This window comes from Ochlerotatus camptorhynchus, unplaced genomic scaffold (genome assembly GCF_037179485.1).
Source record: "Ochlerotatus camptorhynchus isolate MF236.1 unplaced genomic scaffold, CSIRO-AGI_Acam_v1.1 ptg000423l, whole genome shotgun sequence".
Classification (NCBI taxonomy): Eukaryota; Metazoa; Arthropoda; class Insecta; order Diptera; family Culicidae; genus Ochlerotatus; species Ochlerotatus camptorhynchus.
The window spans coordinates 775167-800462 of NW_027040909.1; the positions used below are offsets into that span (position 1 = coordinate 775167).

The window sequence follows — 25296 nt, forward strand, 5'->3', positions numbered from 1 at the left end:
GATAAAGTGCTAGAAACACCTGAAAGTGAAAGTGAAAACCCAATTCAAAACAGTGAAAAACCAGAACAAGTTAACCGGAATATCAGTGCTAAGTGAAAATGTCTCTCATTCCGATTGTGTTCCGTGACTGGTGGGATGACTGCTGGGACACCCCACTGCGTACATCGCAACTTCTGGATCAGCATTTTGGAAGTGGAATCAGCGCCGACGATTTGCTGACGGCCCTAACCTCGGCTGCTGCTACACAGTCTGCTTTGCAGAACCAGAGAAGATCCCGTTACAACAGACCGTGGCGCAATTCAAATCTTGCCTCCCTTCAGGACTCTGGATCAACGGTTAATGTTGACGACGATAAATTTCAAATAAATCTGGATGTGCAGCAATTCTCACCGGACGAGATCTCAGTCAAGGCCACAGGCAACAGCGTCATCGTTGAGGGAAAACACGAGGAAAAGCAGGACGAGCATGGATACATCTCGAGACACTTTGTACGTCGTTACTTGCTCCCGGCAGGACACGATGCCAATAAAATTGTTTCATCACTATCATCGGATGGCATTTTGACAGTTCAGGCTCCAAAGAAGGCATTACCGGAACCAGAAGGACCGAAAGCGATTCCGATTGTTCAGACCGGTCAACCCGCGAAGAAACTAGCGGAGGGTGCCGAAAAGAAAGCAGTTGAGGATGCCAAGTAAACTGTTCAAACTAATGCTGCTGCAAAGCTACCAAATACCTCATGTTAGCATTATTTAGCTTTTAAGAGATTTCAATGATTTTGTTTTAATAAAGATTGATTTGGAAAATATATATTTTACGACTCTCTTCATTTTCGAGAACACCCATAAAGATAAGGGAAATGTTGGCTTCGGCAATACCTTAACCTATTATCGTCAGGGGGGTAAACAAAGTTCTAGAGCACTCAAATTTGGCCAATAGTTGCTCTGAAACACAATGTATCCACATGCCAAAATTGAGCTCTCAAGGACGTTGTTTACCCCCTGTCGATAATAGTCGGCATACCATTTGATAACGGTGCAAAAGCATTTGTAAACAAATTTTCTAGGGCCCTTTACACGCGAAGCAAAGTACGCCCACGCAAACCAATACCACTTTCGGAAAGGTGGTAGTTGCCCATCCGATGATGTTGGTTTGCGTAGGCGTACTTTGGTTCACTTGTAAAGGGCCTTAGAAGGTTTGTTTACAAATGCTTTTGTGCCGTTATCAAATGTTATGCCTAATATGTAGTTCCAAGTGCAAGGAAGTCTTGAAGAGTAGTTCCCCTAGAACTGCTGATAGATTTGTAGAAAATATCACGCATAATGAATCTCTTCTACTGTATTTTAAATCATCTTATGAACACCGTATAATGCAGGTAATACTCCGTGGTGATTAAAATTCATAATAATTAATAGAAGGAAGCCTTGAGGAAATCTAGGCATTGAGGTGTTTCATCACATTACGCGACTGTCATGTGACTGGAGCTATTCTCGGAATTGTCATTTAAATTTAATTGGAATCATCTTCAGAAATCTGTGCTCAGAATTCTTTTCAGTTTTTCTTTTGAATGGTTTATTATTCTGAGTTTCTCCTTACAATTCTTCTCAGAAATACCATGTTAAGTTATCTTGGAATAACAATCTTACATTCTCTTCACAAAGTTCATGGAGTTGATTTCATAATCACCATGGAATTCTCCCCAGAATTCATAAAGAATACTTTCCTGCAAATTCTTTTCAAAATACCCTTGGATTTATCTCAATTCTCATGGAAGTTCTATTTAAAATACATTTTGTAAGTTCATGTAAGATAATAGAAGCTGTGAGCCTTTTCCTCGGAATTTTCCAGGGCCATCAATATTAAAAATCAACTTCAATATTTGTATCAGCCTTGAACATATTTCTTTCTCAGGGTATAAGATTTATTTTTACAAGGTCATGATTTATTATTGAATTTCTAAGTACAATATATCACTTTTTAAAGTTCAACCCAATGATCCGTTCAGCTCAATAAGGTTCGGCCAGTGGTTTTCGAAAAACTTCGGCATGTACGTCCAAATTTCGAGGCAGTTTGAGCTGATCGAACTTGCTCGGACTTGTGGTATCCCAACTACCCAACCGAAAGGAATGAGTAATCGTCCAGTTAATTATTACCGAGAAATCACTTGACACGGGAATCCAATAGACTCGATAAAACGTGACTTACCTAACCAAATACTGACGACTCAATGGATGCCGATACTAGGGTTGCCGCACACGGCATCCGCTGTACAGTGGTGCCATCATCACACACTAAACTATGAGGGGTAGGGTAATGCGGAGGTTAAGTCCTATGTACACCTCACAGGACTAATGTGGTGTTTACATCTGTACGGATTTGCTCATGCTGGTAGACGCTGATGCCCTGTTTACATTATGCTGGTGAGCTTTTTTGCTAGCAGCTGGCTAGTAAAATAGCATAAGTGTAAGTACCCCATAAAGCTCGCTAGCTGATTCTACCAACTCGGAGTCGCTCGTATTTGGCTGAATGATTAAACCAGTACCAGCAACTACGAGTTAATCGGATCGACTGAATTAACGCCAAAAACAAGTTTTTGCGATCTGTTTCGAGTTCTCCTTCATCAAAGCTATTTTAATTGAGGGGCATTTGCCCACCGTCCTTGCCTCCTCCAGGCTTGTGAGCAGTTTCACGCCAAATGACGAATCGGAAAAATTTAACCTTCTCCACTTTGCATGAAACATATATTCTATAGCATAATTGTGTGTTATGGGCATCATTCTCTTTTTTTTCAGAAATTCGGCCATTTTGACTATTGATTTTTTTTTTTCAAAATGGCATATTTTTAATTTTTTTAAAGCACAAAACGTCACAAAAATGCGAATGATTGCCGATAACACAAAGTTATGCTACTTGTCACTTATAATTTGAAAAGTCTTAGGAAAAATAATATTTTTTTAAATGTAATTTCAATGATTTGTGCATTTTACATAAGTGATAATGGCACTAATTTTAACAAATAGTCTTTCCAATAAAGACAAAAATAATAATAATAAATTTAAACAAATCGGATGTTATCGTTTGTATCAATCATTAGGTCAAAACTTATCATTTGAATAAAACTAAAACTTCCATATACCTGTAAATTAGCTGTAAGATGAATAAAATATTCCTAAAGGGTTTAATAAATGCATTGCGTATTTATCGTTATTTTGTGTAATTAATACCAATATCCATACGCATACATGCGGGGCTTATTGTGAGGGAAAGTGTCCTCGGAATGAGTGTGACTCTCCAGACATTCTGAAATGGGTTGCTGGATCTGTAATCGTTGTTTTCAATTTTCTTAAAAGTTATCTTATCTATATCTAATCATGTTATGATAAAATTAGGCGCATTTGTGTAGGCTACAAAGGCATAATTCTTTAATTAAAATTATTGTCAACGTTTTCTTTTTTTGTATAAAATCATGGTTCATAAAACCAGGATTTTATGAAATACTAACCAGGGAAACCGGGGAAAAACTGGAATTTTTAAATATGACTTCAGTTGCCATTTTGCTATTGTAAAATTCATACAATTTGATTTCTCATACGGCTCTTTGCTTTGCATAAATTTCACGCGGCTGTCACTTTTCGAAATGAGTAATTGCGCCTGATGAAAGGCTGCAACGTTGTGCACCTTAAGGCTCAAAACTGAACAAATTGGGTTCTTTTATTTTGAAAAATATATCGGTTTTTATATATCATCTGAAAGAGCTTCGTTTTCTGAGCACAGCGATATTTTTTTCAACCCCACCCACTTTCATCTCGATTTTTAAATCATGATTTAAAGCAAAATAATAACTTCACTGTTTGACACTAAACTGACAAACTGACAGCTCGCTCCCATACAAAGTGACACCGAGGGGCACTAATAAGGTAATTTTTGCAAATGTAATCGTACTTATTTAAAATAGTTCCAGTGTGCCAAAATTGATGAAATTTTGGGTTTGGGTTCCATTTTTAATGCAGATTACGAATATGCATTTACCTTAATACCCTTAAAGAACCCAATTAGCGCGTTCTCAATTTTAAAAAGTGCTAGTTTCTTGCTTATCGTCTTTGGTGCACGTTTTCCTTATTGAGCCAGAAATAAGTGCTCCAAAGACACCAAAACAATTTGACGGAAACTTGCACTTTTCTCACACTCTTTGAATTTTTTGGGAAGACCATTTTCAGTTGCAATCAACAATATTGATGGAAAATGTGATTCTAATCGGATAGAACAATACTCATGTAATTTTAGATCAATATAATGTGTTTTATTTTCTCAGTCTCTAAATAAATTATAAATAAATAGCTAGCAACCTGGGAATGATTCAAAAAAAGACTAGAAGTACATAAATAGTATTTCACTTAAAACCGTTACTCGTCCAAGTCTTCTAGTGTAAAATCTAAACCACTTCCTTCATCCTTCGTACCATTTTGATCTGACTTCTTGGGATGTTCCACCGGTATCGTACGTTCCTTTTTCGGTGTGGGAAGTGCTAATGCTTTCATCGGTGCGCTGATCGTCAGCACTCCATCGGATGAGAGGGTTGACACAATTTTCTCATTATCATGTCCTTCTGGCAGTTGATAGCGTCGGACAAAGTGCCGCAACGCGTACCCATTCTCAACGTCCTTGTCCTCGTGTTTTCCTTCAACTATGACATATGTATCCATTGCTTTCACTGAGATTTCTTCGGGTTTGAACTCACGAACGTCCACATTGATTTGAAAATCAGCGCGAGCCTTCTTTGCTGGTAATTGCTCTTTACCAACATCTTTGTCGCATCCCGAATGGCGCCTGCATCTTCTACGTTCACATCTTCGCGGTCTGTTATCGATCGCCAGTAGGAAACCACCAGGGAATGCGTCACAGTCGATGGGTTTGCTTATGATTCGAGATGATCGGAGGGGATTGTCCATACACTCATCCCACCATTCACCAAACAGCATTGGGATTAGGGCCATTATGGTTTTTGAATGTTTGAAACTTCTAGAGTTTTTTTTAATTCACTAAAGACTTCACAGTTTTTCTGAAGAGATTGCGTAAAGTATTTCACTTTGATACGTTCACTTGCGCTTTTAAGAATATACTGATGTCGAGCAGTGAGTTCCATGGGCGTTTTATATCGATGTGTGAGATTCTAGTTCATTCGATTGGAGCTGTCGAGATTTTTCTCGAATATTTGAGTTTCCACACATTGATTTAAAACGCATATCACTCATCTGATGATGAACCACACTAAAGTTAATGCATGAATGAACCGAATTTACTCGAATAAACCAGAATGAACTAGAAGAGTAAGTGAGCATATGTATTGTGTATGCTATGTATTTTTATGCGTATGATTCATCATGGTTGTTCTATAAGTGCCAAATTTACCGAGTTGGTTTGTCCTAGGTCAGTACTGTTTTGATTATGCAGTGAGAAAGAGTGGATTTTTCTAGAACATTTCAGGCATAACATTGGATAACGGCACAATAGCATTTGTAAACAAACTTTCTAAGGCCCTTTACACGCGAACCAAAGTACGCTCACGCAAACCAACAACATCATCGGATAGGGGCAACTATCACCTTTCCGAAAGTGGTATTGGTTTGCGTGGGTGTACTTTGGTTCGAAAGTTGGTTTACAAATGCTTTTGTGCCGTTATCAAATCAGGCATAACATTTGATAACGGCACAAAAGCATTTGTAGACAAACTTTACAGGCGAACCGAAGTACACCCACGCAAACCAATACTACTTTCGGAAAGGTGATAGTTGCCCCTATCCGATGATGTTGGTTTGCGTGGGCGTACTTTGGGTTCGCATGTAAAGGGCCTTAGAAAGTTTGTTTACAAATGCTTTTGTGCCGTTATCAAATGTTATGCCTGATTTATGATCAAGATGTTTGAATTACATGCTATGTTTACTTGAGTATCGTAAGTTCAGAGAAAAAATAGCATTCTTCGTCAATTTAGTTCGCAACAGCTACCTACCGTATCTAGTTACTGGCTATAGTTTTGATGTATGTAACTGACTAAAAAATTAGAAAATAGCATAATGCTTGAATTTAAATTAAACTTTAAATTGGCTTTGATCATAATCATTTTCCAATTCTACAATGCAGAAGCATTGATTAGATAATTATATGGAATATCAAACAAAACAAATTAAAAATCCTTGTGGTTTTTAACAGTATAGCGTTTCTAATTTTGTTCAATACTGTGCATTTAGGTGGGGCTTCAATTATATTTCAAATCAGGAAAATTATTTAAATAAATCCTTTAAAATGAAAAACGAAAAAACGTAAGTGTACCTTCCAAAAATATACTCACATATGGTTGAAACTTTCAACTTGAGTCGTACAAAATTGCGAAATAAAGTCAACATGCTGGTATGCGTGATTCATTCGAGGTGAACATTCTAGACATTTCGCGAGAGTTTTGCCGCTCATCTATAGGTGGATGTTTGAAAATATATAAAGCGCGTGAGTTCATGAGCCGGTATCAGAAACCAATCCCACCAAGGTGGTCGACCGTGTACTAAGTCTAGGACTAATCCTGTAAAACAAATTTTAAATTTTGCCCATACCTAAAGATGAAGAAAGCAATTAAATCACTTAGTAAAAAATTTATATGGTAATCGTCCAAGTTAAACTAAAATAAAGATCATTTAAACAATAAACAACAATGAGCCGGTATCAGTTCACGTTTAACAGCCAACAGTGAAAAGTGCCTGTAACATCGCAAAGTGTTATAATTATCAAAAGTGAAACCCAAAGTTTTACTGTGTACAGTGCAAAAACCAATAGTCAAAGAAAATGCCTGTCGTTCCGATTCTGTTTCGCGATTGGTGGGATGACTGTTTGGATACGCCGCTGCGTACATCCCGAGTCCTGGACCAGCACTTTGGCAGTGGAATCACCGCTGACGATTTGCTGACGGCCCTTACTACGGCAGCTGCAGCACAATCGGCCATGCAAAACCAAAGAAAATGTCTCTATAGTCGACCGTGGCGCAATTCCAGCCTAGCGTCTCGTCAAGATTCCGGATCGACGGTCAACGTTGCTAGTGACAAATTCCAAATCAACTTGGATGTGCAACAATTCTCACCAGAGGAGATTTCAGTCCAGGCCACCGACAACAGCATCATCGTTGAAGGCAAGCACGAAGAGAAACAGGATGAACATGGATGCATCTCGAGACATTTTGTACGTCGTTACGTGCTTCCGGCAGGGCACGATGCCAACCAAATAGTTTCAAGGCTCTCGTCGGATGGTATTTTGACGGTCAGCGCTCCGAAGAAAGCTCTCCCCGAACAGGAAGGTCCCAGGACAATCCAAATCGTTCAGACAGGTCAACCGATGAAGAAACTGACGGAGAAAGCTGAATCCCAGACGAATGGCAATGTAACCGAGGAAGCCAAATGAAAATAATAGCAAGATTAAGGTATTCTTGAATATGCATTGCTGTATTACTGACTGAAATAAAGTTAATTTAAGTTCCTAACTTGAGGTGTAGGTCTTTAACAATTGGAAAGAAATGATTTTTATGAATGTCCGAGCTGTGTTGCTAATGAGGTTTTACTTCACACGTCTCTTACCGATGATATGTGTTTACCTCTCAGTATCCTCTAACTTTATCATAAACTAAGCATGCACCTTTACAATTGTTGAAATGACCCATATAAAATTCAAACATATTTGTTTTAAACATCTAAATGATCGTTTAAATCCCCGGTGAAAATCCCTACAAAAGTGATCGACATATTTTATGTAAAATTTAGCAACACAATTTAAAAAATGTACCGGTAAATTAATAAAGAATGAGCATTGAAATTGTACGAATGACCCATAAATATATTGCATATAACGTTCAAAAATAAACCAAAAACTAACGAAATTGGTCCATAGAAAATCAAGCTTGCTCACTTAAAATATATACACATAATAAGATTATTTCACCGAAATCTCAACAGCTGAACGTTCGGTAAAAAGTTCGGTAATATTTCACAGTTTTCCTGTAAATTTTTACCGAATACCTGTGAAAAATTACAGGAAAACTGTGAAAAATCACCGAACTGTTTACCAAACGTTCAGCTGTTGAGATTTCCGAAAAAATTTCACATATTTCGGTTAAAAAATCTTAGTGTGTAGTAATAATCCATAAATTACACATATATTTTTGTGTAATGATGGGTAAATTATAAATATTAGTGCAAGAAAACCTTTGAATTTATCCAAAGTTATGCACTAATACTTGTGCAATTCACAAACGTCAGAGAAGTCTATGGGAGAAGTTACGCATTCTTGTGCTTCCATTAGCATTTTTTCATCGTCACGCATACATATGACGTGTTTGTTTGTTTACATTTATCTGCTGCTTGCTGCTCTATCCATTCAAATCGACAAAATTGTTAAAAACTGTTTTAAAACGTTTTTACAACGCTCTAAACTTCTCAGATGAGTGTGACTATTGTCGGTAGCCTCTTTTTCTTCGACAACCTTTCCATATGAACTGCGTGCTATCCAGCTGTTCTATTATCGGCAACTCGAAATCATCCGCATTCTGTAGAGCGTATATTTCATGATAAGAAAATTCTGGCATAACAAGATTGATCAATCGTAAAAATTTAATCAGATTAAAGCTCAAAGACTTAGGAATCGGTAGGATACATTAGGCGAAGTGTTTTGGTGTGAAAATTCAGTGAAATTAACGTTTAGATTTTGGTTGCCAAAACCGTCAATGGGTGCCCAAGCCGTCATTTAGCCTAATTCTTTTTGAATTCTATTAGAATTATCTTTAAATCCTCCTTAAAATTAATCTACTATTAGTTCTCCTCACGATTCTCATAAAACCTCTGAAGCATGTAGGAATTCAATTCAGATCTTCTGTTGAACTGATGTCTTGTAACGTCCCGTTAGAACTCGTAGGTTGTTGTGAACAGCTTTAGCTGTAACTAGCTTTTTTATTATAAGTAATACAGGGTGGTCACTGAACCGGGAAAATCGGGAATTAACGGGGAATCGTACACAATTTGGAAAACCGGGAATTTAATTTGAACCTAAAATACAGTTTTTACATGTACTTAGGTATTTGAAATTTATATATATGTAAATGTACATGTAAAAAATATATGTTTAAATTTAAATTAAATATTTTATTCTTCAGGAATATTCTAAGCCCGTTATTTAGAATATTTCACTTAGAATCTTGAATAATTCATCAAGCTAGAAATTCTTAACTTTTCCTCAATTCGGGATACCAAAACTTAAAAGTTAGATCTAAAAAATTGCAATGCCCTAGAGTTTTGATAAGTTTTCAAACCTAAGGTGGTGATAATGTTTTCAAATCATTATAGTGGGAATCTTATGTAATTTCTAAGCCTTGAACACGTAATTTTTTGTCAACTTTTGCAATCTCTAAATCCAAATGTTGTTCTTTGTCAGAATCTTCTGGAACGCTGCTCAGACTTTTTAGGAAATAATAACCTAAATTTACTGTGAAATCTCCTCTTTGAAACCCTTCCGCAAATCTCTTTAAATTATTTCAAAATCCTGATAAATTCTCCAAGAAATTTTCTTAAAACTATCTTCAGTTTGAAATTCGGTAACGTTTTTTTCAGTTATATTCTATATATTCAACATTATCGATATCCCCTGGGAATTCTCATTAGAATTCTTTTTTATTAATTTAATGATTGAATGATTTCTAGGCCCTATATGATCATCAGGAGTATTGTCAGAAATGTTTCCATATCATAATTAAGTTTGAAGTAGGGTTAATTATACACTTTGAATTTTCCTCCCGAATTCCTTTAGAATGCTACCAGAAAATCCTTCAGAGTTGCTTTAAAATTCTCTGGAGTTCTACTTATAATCTTGTGATTTAAAAAAAAACTTTGTCCGAGTTCTCAAAAGTCCTATACAGAATAGGATTTCAGAAGAGTTCTATTTTAGGATTTCTGTGAAAAAAAATGTATCTAAAATTTGGAGAATTAACCGTTTTCTACATGTTGATTTTTTTTTCAATCGATATGTTTTCCAGTTTTCTGCCTTTAAAAAAATGAACAATTTTTATTCCTTAAGTAAATTACTGAAATCAACCAAGCTTTATCAAATTTTGCTGTTTATATAAAACCGGACAAAAATATGATGGGCACCCGGGAAAAATCGATTCCATTTGAATAGTTTCATGTTGCCAGGCTTTAGCGATAGGTAGTCGTAATGGTTTGTTGTGGTGAAAGGAGCTCGGTGGCTTAGCAGCGGCCGACTTTGCTGAGCTTAATATTGTGGAGTCAATCCCATTTTTTGGATTATTCATATATTTTTTAGTGCGGAAACTTGATTTCCTATGGATCAATTTCATTAGTTGATGGTTCATTGTTGAACGTTTTATGGATCATTCGCAATTTGCTTATGGGTGAATCGAATTTTTTTTAGTGTTTCAAAATTTTATATAAAACATGGATCATAGTGACATTTTTTATGAATCATTAACACATTTTTAGGGATTTTCACCGAAGTAGTATGTATCATTTGGATGTTTTTTTTTATCAATTCTTCATGGATAGTTTATTGATTTATATATGCAAAAGTATGCTTGCCTATAAAAACTCAATACGATATCAAAGGTAATACAGGTAAGCTACAAAATGGAACCAATGTTCGCAATATGGAAATAGTGCAGTGAGTATATTTAATCATTATATTATACAATTAAAATTAACCTGCATTGCCCCGTTTTATGGTACCACAAGTTTGCAGCTAAAATGTGTAGAAATATAAAAATGATCGTCAAAAAAAATTCAAACTATTGAAATGATCATAATAGTTGTAATAAGTATTTCATGTTTTTATGTTTTTTTTCTTCTGTTCGGGACCTAACACTACTGCGACCAGTAAATTGATCTATTGTAGTATATCCCGTGTCCTTAGTTTAGTGCATGTCGTATTACTCCATCACTATTGAGAAATTATGAAGTATTCGATTTTTTTTACAGTTGCCGCTCTTGCATTTATCGCAAGAATCCGACTCTAATTGAAAGGTCCCGCTATATATACCCTTCGGAATGTTGAAAAACCCTCCAAAGGTGCGCCCCTTTGTCAGTCAAAATTGGATTCATTAGCAACAAAATGAAGGTATGACACCGATAATGACCATGCATCAGAACCCTAGTCTTAACCACTTCAAACTAGGAAACAACGAATAGAAGAAGAGGAATCACATAGATGAAGACAACTAAATCATTTTTTTCCTTGTTTCAAGATTATCCTCGATAGACAAAGCCGAGTCTTGTCACTATCAACAAGGCATAAAAAGTAACAAGGACTAAGATGTGTTCCTTGGATTACTGAAAAATCCTGTTCCCCTAGTTTGAAGTAGTCAAGACTAGGCTACCACCGATTCCTAGTCCTGACTACTTCAAACTAGGGGATCTTACATTCCGTAACGTATCACAAAAAATTGTTCTACCCACGTTACTGGGCATGTTTTTATGTTAATATGATGTTCAGTTAAAGAAAATTTCTTTGTGGTTGCGGGCGTGTTTTTGTCTTTGATTAATTTTTAGTTTCATTCAAACCGAACGACTTTAGCATGAAGATGAGCTCCTAAAACTCAAAATTATATAGTTGAAGATGCTTAAAGAGGTAATTTTATGGAGGAGATGAAAGTATAGAGTTGATAGTTCCGTTTGAGTACGGCAGTGTGAAAATTTTATATAGAGAGAAGGAAGCGAACAAGGGTCTATTTTAGGAGGAAGGCGTATAAAATGACCACTTTATGTCTGATATTTGACGTTAAGCATAATAAGCACGATATTTCGACAAACTGAATTATGTAAACTAAGTTGTTTGATTGCCAGACAACATCTGAATATACAAACACATGCATTACAATTTCTTCGCTTTTGCCATCGTAGTTCAAAATTATTTTACAACATTACAGTGACATGACACATTTAAGCCATGGTAGATACTATATTGCTGCAACACACCTTTACAGCAACAACTTAATTGAGGTGGTTGCAAAACAAAGTTTGAAAACTTATAGGTTCATACGTTTAATTGGAACAAGGTTCTTCAACACACGAAACAGTTGCTTAACAACACAACAATTTACATAACAATTTACACTCTGTTTCACCAAAGTTTAAAGAAACATAATATTTTATGGAACTCTCATTCAACAAATACAACACAAGTTAGATTTGTTGCTCAAGTGTTTGATACGATATTACGTAGCATCAGCGTTGCCAGGTCATTTTCAGAAAAATCTGGACCAGGTAAAATATAAAATCTGGAAAAATCTGGAATGCCCCAAAAAATCCTCTTTTTTACATAATGCTATTGAAATCATAGTGATGTGTCAATCTCCCGTAAAAATAGGTTAGTATGATCATCTGAAATTTATTTAAAGTACTAGAATGGTTATAAATTACATGTTTAAATAAATTATATAAAGCAAATAACTGTTGTTAGCATTGCTAAAATCATCCAAAAGTTGAAAAGTATTGACACGGTGTGCCCAAAAAGTGCAAATATCCATTTCACAGCATTTCAAAAATTAAGTTAAATGTGGGTAAAAACAGCAGAAAATGTGGTTAGAATTGTTTTTTAAACTATAACTTTTTTTAAAATAATGTGAAGCAAAGAATCAAGGAAATTTTAAGAGATGGATTTTTGGAACTAATAGTCGATGTAGTCCTTACCTGAATTTAAAGATTTTATTAGTTCTAAATAATTCTAATATTACTCTGAGGTTGATCAGATTTACAGTTTAATTCTGGACATCATACAACACACAACATCCAGCAGACCAGAAGGCAATTTTATTTTCAAGCAAAATTCACCGGGCTGAATCAAAGCCAACATCGTGGAACTCACACATAGTTTAAATAAACTACGGGTAACTCGACTTTTCGCCTTTTTTTAGTTCAATTTGAATCATCCTAGAATTCCATCATATTTCTTTTCTATATTCCCCTAAAATAATCTTGAAAATATCTGAACTTTTCCAGTAACATTCTAAGAGTTCTAAGCATTACCTCTTGAGATCTCTTATAAATCACCCTCCAATTCAACAACTCCATCAAATTGGTAATAATTCCCAAGAATTGGCTCATTTTTGTGTCCATTTTTCTCTTTGAAATACTTAAAATATTCTTAACAATTAACTCTTCAGAATGACCGTCACACTTTTTTCAGACTTATCCGATAATTCCCTTCAAACTGCTTTGTAGGTAAGGTCAGAATTGTTTTGAAATCCTTTTCAGTTTTACCTAAGTAGTCAAGTACTTCGCCAAAATGGTTTTGAAAGTCTCCCAGAAATTGCGCTTAAAATTTTATTAAAATTAATCTCCATAGAAACATTGGACAGAATTCCATTGAAATTATTCGCACGGTTCGTATCAGCATACTCCTTAAGTTTCATCATAAGAATTTTCTATGATTGTATTTCCTTTCTTGACAAAATCTACATGCAATTGTAATCAGAGTTGACAAGACAATTGACACCGTCTTCAACCAGAGTTTGCACAGACTGAATATTTAACACTAGACAACGGACAACACACCACTCCCATTAGAACAGTAGGGAAATTTTCAGGTTACCAAAATTTGCACCGGCTGCAGCGGGAATCGAACCATCAACTTCGTGGCACTCACCATACGCCTAAATAATGGGTGACGCCGCACGACCCCGAAGCCCACAAAGATAGATGTAGCTCTACTCAGAATTAGCTTGAAATTCTCCTTTGATTTCACAAAGAATTCGCCTCTCACTTAATTGTGAACTATTTTCAGAAGTACCTTAAAATTCCAATAATGCCCAACGTTGATGGCCTTTATTAATTAGAGTAGCAAGTTTGGCTTTTTATTTTTCATTAGAGGGTAAATTAATTGCAGTGATATTTTTAAAGCAACATGTTTAACAAATCTGGGAAAATCTGGAACATATTTAAAAAATCTGGAAATATACGTGGTCTGTCTGTGTATCTGGCAAGACGATCAAAAATTTGGAAAATCCAGATAAATCTGGAATACTGGCAACGCTGCGTAGCATATAACTCCACACCAATTTGAGTGTTACATGTTTGCTCCTCCCATTTGATGCATGATTTGAGAGGTCATCCAAACAGTACATTGAAACAGTTGAGTTTCATTATTGAGACCTAAAGTAAATCCTAAAGTAAATCAAGCAACAAAATTGAAACAGTTTCGTATCAAGATGTATTTTTGTACCATTTAAGGGATTTCTGAGCAACTTAAACAAAAAATAAAAGAATTGGCGTTTTTTTTTTTTCCTTAACTTGTTTTCCGTCGATCTTGTTTTCCGTGCTGAGCACCAATGCTACCGACGCCAGGAAAGCAGCTCTTATACCTGGACCCTACCTATCGACCCATCAACTCATGAATCGGGGACCAATGGCTTTACTTCCCTTCCGAAGGAAGGCGTGATCAGAGATGTTATGCCTCAGAACATTATTGACGATGTTTTCTTATTTCTTGGAAAGTTGTCTTTCCGCAACCGTTTACTGGAGAGTTGTAACAAATGTTCATGTCTATCGCTAGTTTCACTATTCAACCCTAGTTTCACGATTCCTTTGATGTATTGAACTCCCGATATCTGTTGAACAAAATATCTAGATCATATTTTGTATACTTTATGTAAGTGATTTGTATCCGTTGGCTAGTTCATCACTGCGAACAAATCAAGATCATTTTCAATCCATGATTTCTTAAATTGACTCCTAGTGTCATCAGCCTTAAAGTATGAGAAACCATTATCGGAAGATGTGAAGCTGCTGCGAGCAGACGAAACCTGTTAACGGCGATAATTGATGATTTTAATAATTGTGATAACAATTATAATAATAAAGATAATAATAGTAACAAATAATCAAAATACAAACCATTGACAAAAGAATTGGACAACAAAATAAAAAATATCAAATATGAAAGCAAATACGTCGATCATGCTAAAGTTGTTTGGCTTTTTTAGTGGTTGAATCGTGAAAATAGTGTAATAGTGAGCACTTTGCCGAAGACGCAAACCCTCTATCTCAACATTGTAAAAACATTTTTTTACATCTAAATTTTAGGGGGATTAATCATAAAACTCATATCTTCAAAAGCAAGAAAGTGCGAAGCGGTAAGGTAAAGAATAAAGGATTCCGTCAATCGTGTCTAAAAGATAAAAATATAAATCAAAACTCTAAGCACACTAAAATACTTCGAATAAGGAGTAAATATGTGTTTTATTTGTTCAGACAGTAAAGGTACTTGGTTTAATTGCCAGATTTTTTTTTTCTTCTAGCAGGTCACACCCTTGAAACTCTTGTTCACCTGGACAAAATTTCTGAAGCTAGTAAATTACTGTTTGATCAGAGTTTCAAAAGAGAGGTAATTGCGTGATGCAAGACTGTGGAAACAATAGGTCGTTTGAATAAAAGGGCTTGCTTTACTCGCTCTCTAAGAAAAGCACGGGAAATGAAAGTAAATCCCTTTTAATCATACATTAGGCCGTATGTCGCGGTTTAGCGAATCTTGGAATAAACCTGATGAAATTTTACAAGCACTTGGGCTGGTGGTTGAAATCAGAGCAAACATATTCACCATCTATTAAAGTGCTGTAGACCCTGTTCCTTCGCAACAAAGACAGTCAGATTTTATCTTGCAAATTTGGAACAAGTAAAGTTTTGGCTAAACGATACTGTAGCTCTCCGGATCTTAGTTGTTCAGAAAGAGTGTTCATACATACACCCGAAATTGATTTTGAAGTCCAAGAAATATCAAGTCGCAACATTTTCTCGCCATTTCAAATTTAAATACAACTTCATCATTAGAGTGAATATAGCAAACAAAAGCACCCCGAAACCCATCTGTTCAGTTTGAGAAGACGCATTTATTGTTCTTGTTCGGTGAGCAATGCCTCTTTAATTTCAAACCTTTGTGATCCTTTTCAATAACCAATATCATGTCTTTATATCAGCGAACAACAAAGCGGACATCTTTTTAAAAAAGATATTTTTGGAATTGTGAAAAAACGGATGGTACTTAACCCTTTCAGGCATCTTTCAAGAAGAGATAAGAAGGTTCTTATACATTAAACACAGAAAGAGATTATTTATTCAGTTAAAACATAACAAATACGAACGCGAAGTCTTCACATTACGAGGTAGAAAAAGTAAAACAAATCTCTTCCACTAAGCCCTGATTCCGTCCTTATGCTCTTGGCTACCGGAAATTTTCTTCATTGGTTGTCCAGTCTGGATGATCGGGATCGACTTCTGGCTTTCCGAATCTTTGAGCGCCTTCTGCATCGGAGCCATAACCGTGAGGATTCCGTCTGAGGAAATCGATGACTTGATCTGGTTGGCGTCGTGGCCCGCCGGAAGCATATAGCGGCGCTTGAACTGTCTCGAGATGAAACCATGCTCGTCCTGCTTCTCCTCGTGCTTTCCTTCGATGACGATGCTATTTTGGGAAACCATAACCGAAATTTCGTTTGGCGTAAATTGCTGCACATCCAAGTTGATTTGGAACTTTTCCTTATCGGCCTTGACCGTCGATCCGATATCCTGTAGGGAGGCCATGCTGGAATTGCGCCATGGTCGATTGTACATGGTCCGGCTTGGGTTCTGAAGGGCCGAGCGTGCAGCGGCTGCCGCCGACATGGCCGTCATCAGGTCGTCCGAAGTGATTCCGCTTCCAAAGTGCTGGTCCATAATCCAGGAACTACGCATGGGAGCATCACTCATATCGTCCCACCAGTTGCGGAACATCATCGGAACCATCGACATTTTCACTTGGGTACTTTTTTGTGGTCACGGACAAAGAAAACTTTACACTACTTTTGTTGCACTTGTTCGATTGTTTCTAACACTGAACACGAATGGAAAGGCGTTTGTTACTAATTAAAGCGTGATATGAGCTCACCCGCTTTTTATAATGCCACGAACAATGAAAGCGGACACAGTAGAACACTGGAAAGAACTCACCGATTACGTTCGAAGGTTCATGATAACGTTCGAAGTGGCTTATAATGCGCGGCGCTCAAGTCAATTCGATGATGAGTGAATATTGGAACGAATAAGCAAACTGATGAGTAGCTCAAATCACCAAAAACAAGAGTAGCAGAAGGAGAGTAAAAATCATGCTGGTAGGGTTTTTGGCCTTACTTTCGTCCACAGCATTCTTTTTGTGAGTTTCAGTTCCGTCCTAACGCATTTGAACGTCGATTTTCGTCGGCGTCCAGATAAAAGAACGAAAAATAGATTCTCCACAAGATAATTTTTCAGTGATTATTTGATTACAATATGAACAATTGAATACTACTTGCAACTGTCAATTTATAAATATTTAAATAGATCAAATTTCTACATTTTGTTCTTTGTAGTAATTGCTATATTACGTAGAAATACTATATTGTTCAAAGTGTATACTTTTTGATAGGTTCAATTAAAAGTAAATTTTGCCATACATTTTTAAGTCATTTTTCCACCAGCCGTACGATTGAAGGCAAACCGCTGAGATGGTGAGTGCTGTCAGAAGCAGTACGAAGCACATCATTTTCGAAGCACCTTATCATTGCGCTGACAGTATCTTTTAAGTTTAGGAAAATATGAGATTGAACATGGACATTTTTTATGATGGTTATTTTTTAGGGTTATGAAACGTTTTTTGTGATCAGTTTTTCAATATTTAGATTTAAATATCTAAATCTTGAAAAACTGAGCTGAAAAAAATGTTTCGTAACCAAGAACTGAGATATGGGCCACAAATTATTCTATAAGACTCTGAAACTTCAGGAAAAATTTAAAGGGGTTTGGATTTTGGCTTAAGATTATAAAACAAATCAACGGGAAGAAATGGCAAAGGGCAACCAAGGACAACTCTAAAGGAATTTCGACGAATTCTTAGAAGAGCTTCGAAAGATTCGATTTTTAGATATATACTCAAAAAAGAATAATTTCAAAGATAAAACAATAAAAGTACCTGGAGTTCGCATTACCCTCAATGCAGGCTCTACTTCCGAAGAAATACAAACTAATAGGCACAAATAATTTGAACATGTCAGGGCCAAATCACTTATTGCTGATGAAACACACATTTTTACTTTTGTGTATTTTTTTAAAATTATTTATGTAAACAAACATTCTTTTGAATTATTTTTCCAAATTTACACTATTATGTCAAATGTAGAACCAAAAGTAAAACTGCATATTGATGACGACCTCAGCCAACGTAATGCAGACTTTATCACAGACATTGAAAACGAATCATTTTGTCTTCCAAGGTGAAGACGAAACATTACAATTTATCTTTGACACAGTCTCATATTTAGGTCTTCATGAAATTAATCATGTAAAAAATCAGGAAAATGCATATTAAGACTTTAAATTTACAAATTTTACTAAAGGCTTCTGTGTGTATACTTCCCCTTTATGGAAAAATTAAATGTTTGCAATTGAATATTCAATCTTCATACATAATACTCTTTTCCCCAGTGACTGGGAGTACGAGGAAGTGCCGGAATATAATAAAGGAAATAAAAAAAGCCACACGTAGACTATGTACAATAAATTGGCAGAATATAATAAGTATTGAAGGAAATGTTGACACTGTAGGTGGCAGATTTTATTAAATTATTCAGAACATAATTTCAGAAACCGTACCAATAAAAAGAAGAAGACAGACACAAAACAACAAACTGCCAGTGTGGTTCAATCTACAACTAAAACATTTGAAGAACAAAAAGCAGAAAGCACACACACATGGCGAATAAGAATGACTTAAATTTGAGTTTAGTTGACTCATAATCGCCAAAAATGCAGGATCTCAGCAATTAGTAAACCTTCATTCTTAACGCAATGGACAATGGCAAGCACGTAAAAGCTCTTTATGCTGACTTCAGTAAGGCATTTGACCGAAGCGACATGCCGTTATTACTCTTTAAATTGCAAAAAAATAGGAATGGAATTTAGACTTTTGAATTGGCTCTAATCATACGTAGCGCAACGTAAACAAATAGTTCATTTCTAAAAAAAACTTTCAGAACCCATTTCGGTCACCTCTGAGGTGCCCCAGAGTTTTCCTTTAGGCTCAATTATTTTTATTGTGTACGTAAACGACATTTCCTACATACTTAAAAAATTAAAAATTCGTATATATGCAGACGACATGAAGTTTTTCATGGAAATAAGTAATTCTAGCGACGCAGAAGAATTCCCAAATAAAATCAACTTATTTTACACTTGATGTAGTAAAAGTCTACTCTAACTTAACGTAAAAAAATTAATGCAATTCGCAATTTGTTCATCGAACAAGCATTTAACGGTTATATTAAAAGTATCGTAGTTGGTAATACCGCTAGGAGCCAAAATCATTGCCTTTGAGTTTGACGTTTACACACTACCGCCATCTGTTACGCCGTACTACCCACCACAGTGTACTCAACAGATGGCGGTAATGTTTTAGCGACGATGTTTTACAGTGAGAAATATTCTATTTGTTGTATGTCTGTTTGTCTTTGGCAATAGTATTTAGCAGAAAAGTAAGAACACCTCTTTTTGAAATATTTTATAGAAGAAAAATATAAAATTGTAAGGGATCCAAATTTAGTCCTAGACTCCAAACTCACTTTGTAGAACACTTTAATCAACAATCAATACGAAACTAACGATTTTAAATTGGCTCACCACTTTAGTAGCCTATTGGTCCCAAGCAAACGATTAACGTACCCTATTCTAGTCGAAATTCTAGTACTACGCAATGTTTGTTTTGATTCGCTATGAAAGTTTGACAGATAAAATGAGGGGTTATTGGTTTTTCCTACGTTTCGAGGGGTGATTCGACAAGCTTGGGACCGAAGATAGTACCAGAGGTGAGCCAAAAAGTTGAGCACGTTTCTTCGGGACCTACTTGTCTTAGAGTTACCTCTATGCTTTAATACCATCATAACGAAAGCAAATAGTATGTTGGGCTTCATTGAGAGATTCAGCTATAATTGTTAAAACCTGAGGGAGAGTCGCGAACATAGAAAAATGAAACGTCAAATGCAGCCAGACGGCTACTGTCACGAACTGTCATTGGGAGCCAAGCAATTTTATGATGCTTTTCTTACAGTTGAACAAGAATACACAAGGTGGTAGGGTAGAGCGCTACTTCGTCGTAATCGCCCATTTCCGTGCTATCGATCAGAAAAGATCAATAATATCAATGATTTCATCGTGCACAAATCAATAATATGTTTTTTTCCGATGCGATAGTTCATTAGCTACAACATAGATCCTGTTAGAGCACATTGTATGAATATTTACGCTCATTGTTCTCAAAACAAAAGAAGCGCTTCTAGCGAATCCCCTTTTTCTACGTTTATCCGTAGGACGAAGAAAATCTAATGGCGTTTCAATGCGTTTGGACGGAATTGAAACTCGTAGAACGAATTTAGAATCAAGAAGCAGTATTAGATTTTAAACAATATCTCAACAATTTGTGACTCTTTATCAAATCCAACGGTAGTATGGAAAGGTGAATAAATTTGCAAGTCATCTTTGACAGAAATATTCAATTTTTAGTTAAAACTCGTTCAGAAAAGAGAGGTAAAGTGCGCGTTGTGCTTAGTAGGACGGAAATTAGATCAAAAACCCTATTGAAATCTTGCGTAAAACAATTTATGACAAACTGTTGTTTCCACCTATTTTATTCAATGGGACACCGTTTCTTTTTAATTCATTCAAAATACACACAAATCAATATATATATTCAACTGCACGCTGAATAATTTCAAACAATCACTACACGCTCAAAGCAAAACACGTGATTTTGCTACACCTGTTTTGATTTGATTTCAATGGCATACATTTTCATGACAAGTAGAACAAGTATGCAATGAATTCCGTGTGTGCTATCTGCTTCTCCCTCCCAAGTTAAAACCCATGCATTATTTAATAATTATACATTACATACGTAAAACCTTTTCTGGAATACTGAAACCTACTATGGAATCCGTACATTTCCATACACAAGAAACGCACAGAATCCGTCCAAAAACAATGCCTTCTATATGCCCTTCCCAAATTGAATTGAACCGCATTTCTACTTCCATCATAGCAAGCATCAACTTACTAATGTCATTTTCGTTTTTGCGGTGTAGCACTGGTGTAGTGTAAGCAGGAATAAGCGCGAGTCTTTGACAGCTCAACATCATTTGTTTGTAAACAAAGGTGAATCAATTATCACCTAAAATATGGTGACCGCTTACAACACTGCTTAGAACACGGAAATTATTCTCAGAAAAATCACACAGAACGAATTACGATACTACAATGTGAAGTCATTAGCATCACTATGTCAAAAGAATAAATTGAAACCCAACTAAATCATAATAGAAATAATGCATAGCATTTAAGTAAAACATTGTAACTATTGTATGTAGTCTACTTTTGCTTGACGAAAAATAAATAATTATAAAATATTTTTTTTTAACTAGACATAATTCTAAAAGTATTCCAAAGCTCGAAATTAGAACAAATCAAGCATAACTTTTCAAAAGGACGTATGTAACATTAGATAGGAAATTAGAAACATTGGATAGCTATATATGAGATTATTAAATGCTATTTAAAAGTTAATGCTATTTTTTTAAATCTGTTTGTGCTATTAGTTGGATAAAGAGATAGCGTTTAAGAGAATTGTGAAAAATGTCGAGTTTTGCAAACAAGGACAAGCCTTTTGATAAAACAAAATCATACACCTTTTACTTGTGTACTACTCACATACACCCTGATTGATTCGTCGGTATCACACCTTGATTGTTACATACACCCTGCATGATTCGTCTATTTGACAGAAGGGTTTTCACATACGTCAAATTAGATACACCGGTTTTTGTTTTGCAGTGAAGATACGTCGGCAGCTCGAAAAGCATTGAGGAATTGTCGGTTGGTTGGTTTATTTACATAACTACCCAGAGTTGTGAAATAATCGATGTTAAAAGCGGAGATGAGAGGGTCACCGCATTATCTGCTGTCAGATGTTGTACGTTTTGTGTTTTTCGTATTAATAAAGCGCTGGTCAGATTGGTATGTGAAGTTGAATATTAAAGTCAAGAATAAAGTGCAATTTTATTAGAATACGTTGCTCCCGGAAATACAAAAACAAACATACAAACTTGACGCATTTGCTGATTGATAGTGGTTGCTTTGTTTTTTTTTCACATACGACGCTTCACTGTGCGCGTATCTGCAGTTTTTGTGTTATCATCAAATTTTAACAGTTAAGTCATGTTGACAATAAAAGGGTGTATCAACACCATTTTAAAAACATTGAAAGAAGGTCACATAGGGCGTTCATTAAATATATTTTCCATAATGCATTACAATTTCAAAATTTGTTTTTCATTAACTCGTAGGAAAAGCATGTATTTTATATTCGATTAGATGCAAAATATCGATTTGTTTATTTTTGCGACTTACGTCCTTTTGAAAAGTTATGCTTGAAATGTGAGATTGTCCTTAGTAAAAAAGGTTATACACACTGCCCGGTGGATACAATTTTTACAGAGGTAAACGGGTTTAAGGATTTGGAAACCCCAAATCATGATTTAGGCCAAATCTACGGAGAAAAACGGGAATCAAAATACCGAACATCATTAATACCCCTCAAATCGCGATTAAGCCCATATTTACGGAGATAAACGGGTTTAAATATTTGGAAAATCCAAACAGCTCTCAAAGCATGATTTAGGTTAAATTTACGAAGAAAATCGGGAATGAAAATATCAAACACCCAAACAGCCCTCAAATCACAATCAAGATCATATTTACGGAGATAAATTGGTTTAAAGATTTGGAAAACCCCAAATCATGAATAAGCCTAAATTTATGGAGAAAATAAGATGTAAAAATAACGAGGGGTGTTTACCTCAAATCGCGATAAAGCCATATTTACGGAGATATATGGGTTTACAGATTAGGAAATCCCAGATTAAGGCCAAATTTTTCGGATAAAATCGGGTATAAAAAATTTGAACACCTAAACACCCCTCAAATCATGGTTTAGGCCAAATTCACGGAGAAGAACGGGTATATAAATATTGAATAAGGCCATATATAAAGAAATAAATGGGTTTAACGATTTAGGCCAAACTTACGAAGAAAATAGGACATAGTAATTTCAAACACCTTAACACCCCTCAAATCAAGATTCAGGCCATATTAAGGATATTAACGGTATTTGGAAAACTCTATTCATGATTAAAGGCCAAATTTACGGAGAAAATCGGGGATAAAAATATCGAACACCTAAGCTCTCCTTTAATTCTCAATTAAGGCCATATGATATGTACTGAGTTAAATGGGTTTAAAGATAAGGAAAACCCAAATCATAATTTAGTCCAAATTTACGGAGAAAATCAAGTATAAAAAAGTATCGATAACCTTAACACCCCTCAAATCATGATTCAGACCAAATTTACGGAGAAAAACGGGTATAAAAATATCGAACATCTAAGCATCCTCAAATCTCAATTCTCGACCAATCATTGAAAAGGGCCTATCAGATGTTGTAAATGAAACTTTGTGAGCCCTTTTCTCGCTAACTGAAGGCAGCCCACGCAAATCAATGGCATCGTCGTGTAGGGGAAAGTTTCCGATGGTTCTGTTGGTTTGTTGGTCGAAAATTGAGGCCATATTTACGGAGATAAATGAGTTTAAATATTTGGTAATTCTAAATGAAAATGATTTAGGCCAAATTCACGGAGAAAACCCCTTAATTTTCAATGAAGGCCATATTTACGGAGAAAATCAGATATAAAAAATCGATCACATAAACACCCCTAAAATCATGATTCCAAATTCCGGAGACGAACGAGCCCAGGGCTGAAAGTCTCCTTAATAAAGATATAAAAAAATGGCTCCAAATTTACGGAGAAAACGGGAACACCTACCACTTAAACACCCCTCAAATTGCGATTAAGGCCATATGTACGCAGATAAACGGGTTTAAGGATTTGGAAAACCCAAACAGCCATCCAATCATGATTTAGGCCCAATTTACGGAGAAAATCAGGTACACAAATTTTGAACACCTAAACACCCATTCATTCACGATTAAAGCAGGAGATTAAACAGATTCAATCATAAAAAGGCCCCGAAAATGGCAAACAAGTAAAAATAGCTAAAACCGACAAAATTGCGACCGAAACCGATATGGGTAGTACCAAAACTACAAATTAGTATCAACACTAATAATAAAAGCTGCTCTAGACGATGAAATTGAAAGAATAAATCCAACTCCTGGCTAATAACAACAAAAAACAAATCGTGAAAAAGTCCTCAAAATTCTGAAGTGGCGTTTAAAACAATCAAAACACAGAAAACAATTTTGAACATTCCAAAATAATCTCCAAAACGTCACAAAACCAACATTAACTACACACCGGTGAACTTTTAGATTTGGGCGTAATTGCTTTTGTTAACAAACTCGTCAATCGCTGATTTCTCGCGAATAAAAGCAAAATATCGCGAATAAACTATACCAAATGATAAAGGAATCATTCCTCTAACTGTTTGTGTTATTAGTTTTTTAGATTGAGCTTTAAATCGTGAGAAATCGGCAAATTACGTGTTTGTTTACAAAAGCAATTACGCCCTAATCTCGAAGTTCTCCGGATGTTTATATAGCCTATATTTTTTAAATGGTTCTAAAACACTCAAATGGCCTAGAATAGCCTCGAAAAAACGCCAAAATAACATAAAAACCTTGAACACTAAACTCACATAATAACCTTGAAAACGACAACTCTCAATGTAATATTTAATCGTCAATATGGTCCTAAAGACGCTTCAAATGGTCCATAACTCACAAACTTGCTTTAAAATGTCAAAATGGAATTGAAATCGCAAAAAAAAAAATCAATTCGTTGATTGTAGCTTAATTTGGATTACAGTCATCCTAGTTTTATGGACCAGCTAGTCACTTTTATGGGTCAGTCAGTTCTGCGTGTTAATCAAATGAAAGTGGCCCATATTTGCGGGTAACCCATAATACTTGGGTGACTGTATGATTATTTTGAACTCAGATAAATTTTGCACGGCGTTTTCAAACAGAATCTGATTGTCTGATGACAGATTTATGCGATCCACCTGAGGGCAGTCCGCGATCCCGCGGAACGCTGAAATAGGTTAAATGCCCGGTTCATCAATTCCTTTATTTATCCCCTGACGATAATTGGCATTGAAGAAGCCGGCATTTACCCTATCAATTATAATTTGATTCACTCCT

At 35.7% G+C, this 25296-nt stretch overlaps 4 protein-coding genes across 4 annotated transcripts; 2 read left to right on the forward strand and 2 right to left on the reverse strand.

The window, feature by feature from the left end:
• On the forward strand, positions 1-721 carry LOC135711122 (protein lethal(2)essential for life-like). Its single transcript, XM_065233863.1, has one exon. The coding sequence runs from the start codon at positions 99-101 to the stop codon at positions 693-695; it is 597 nt and encodes a 198-aa protein (XP_065089935.1). The 5' UTR covers positions 1-98; the 3' UTR covers positions 696-721.
• A 3679-nt stretch (positions 722-4400) lies between these two features.
• Positions 4401-5034, reverse strand: LOC135711143 (protein lethal(2)essential for life-like). The gene has a single exon (XM_065233884.1). It carries the CDS (start codon positions 4989-4991, stop codon positions 4401-4403), a length of 591 nt encoding a protein of 196 aa, XP_065089956.1. The 5' UTR covers positions 4992-5034.
• Positions 5035-6740: 1706 nt separating this feature from the next.
• Positions 6741-7469, forward strand: LOC135711123 (protein lethal(2)essential for life-like). The gene has a single exon (XM_065233864.1). The coding sequence runs from the start codon at positions 6829-6831 to the stop codon at positions 7435-7437; it is 609 nt and encodes a 202-aa protein (XP_065089936.1). The 5' UTR covers positions 6741-6828; the 3' UTR covers positions 7438-7469.
• Positions 7470-16131: 8662 nt separating this feature from the next.
• On the reverse strand, positions 16132-16956 carry LOC135711124 (protein lethal(2)essential for life-like). Its single transcript, XM_065233865.1, has one exon. The coding sequence runs from the start codon at positions 16809-16811 to the stop codon at positions 16215-16217; it is 597 nt and encodes a 198-aa protein (XP_065089937.1). The 5' UTR covers positions 16812-16956; the 3' UTR covers positions 16132-16214.
• Between the last annotated feature and the right edge of the window lie 8340 nt (positions 16957-25296).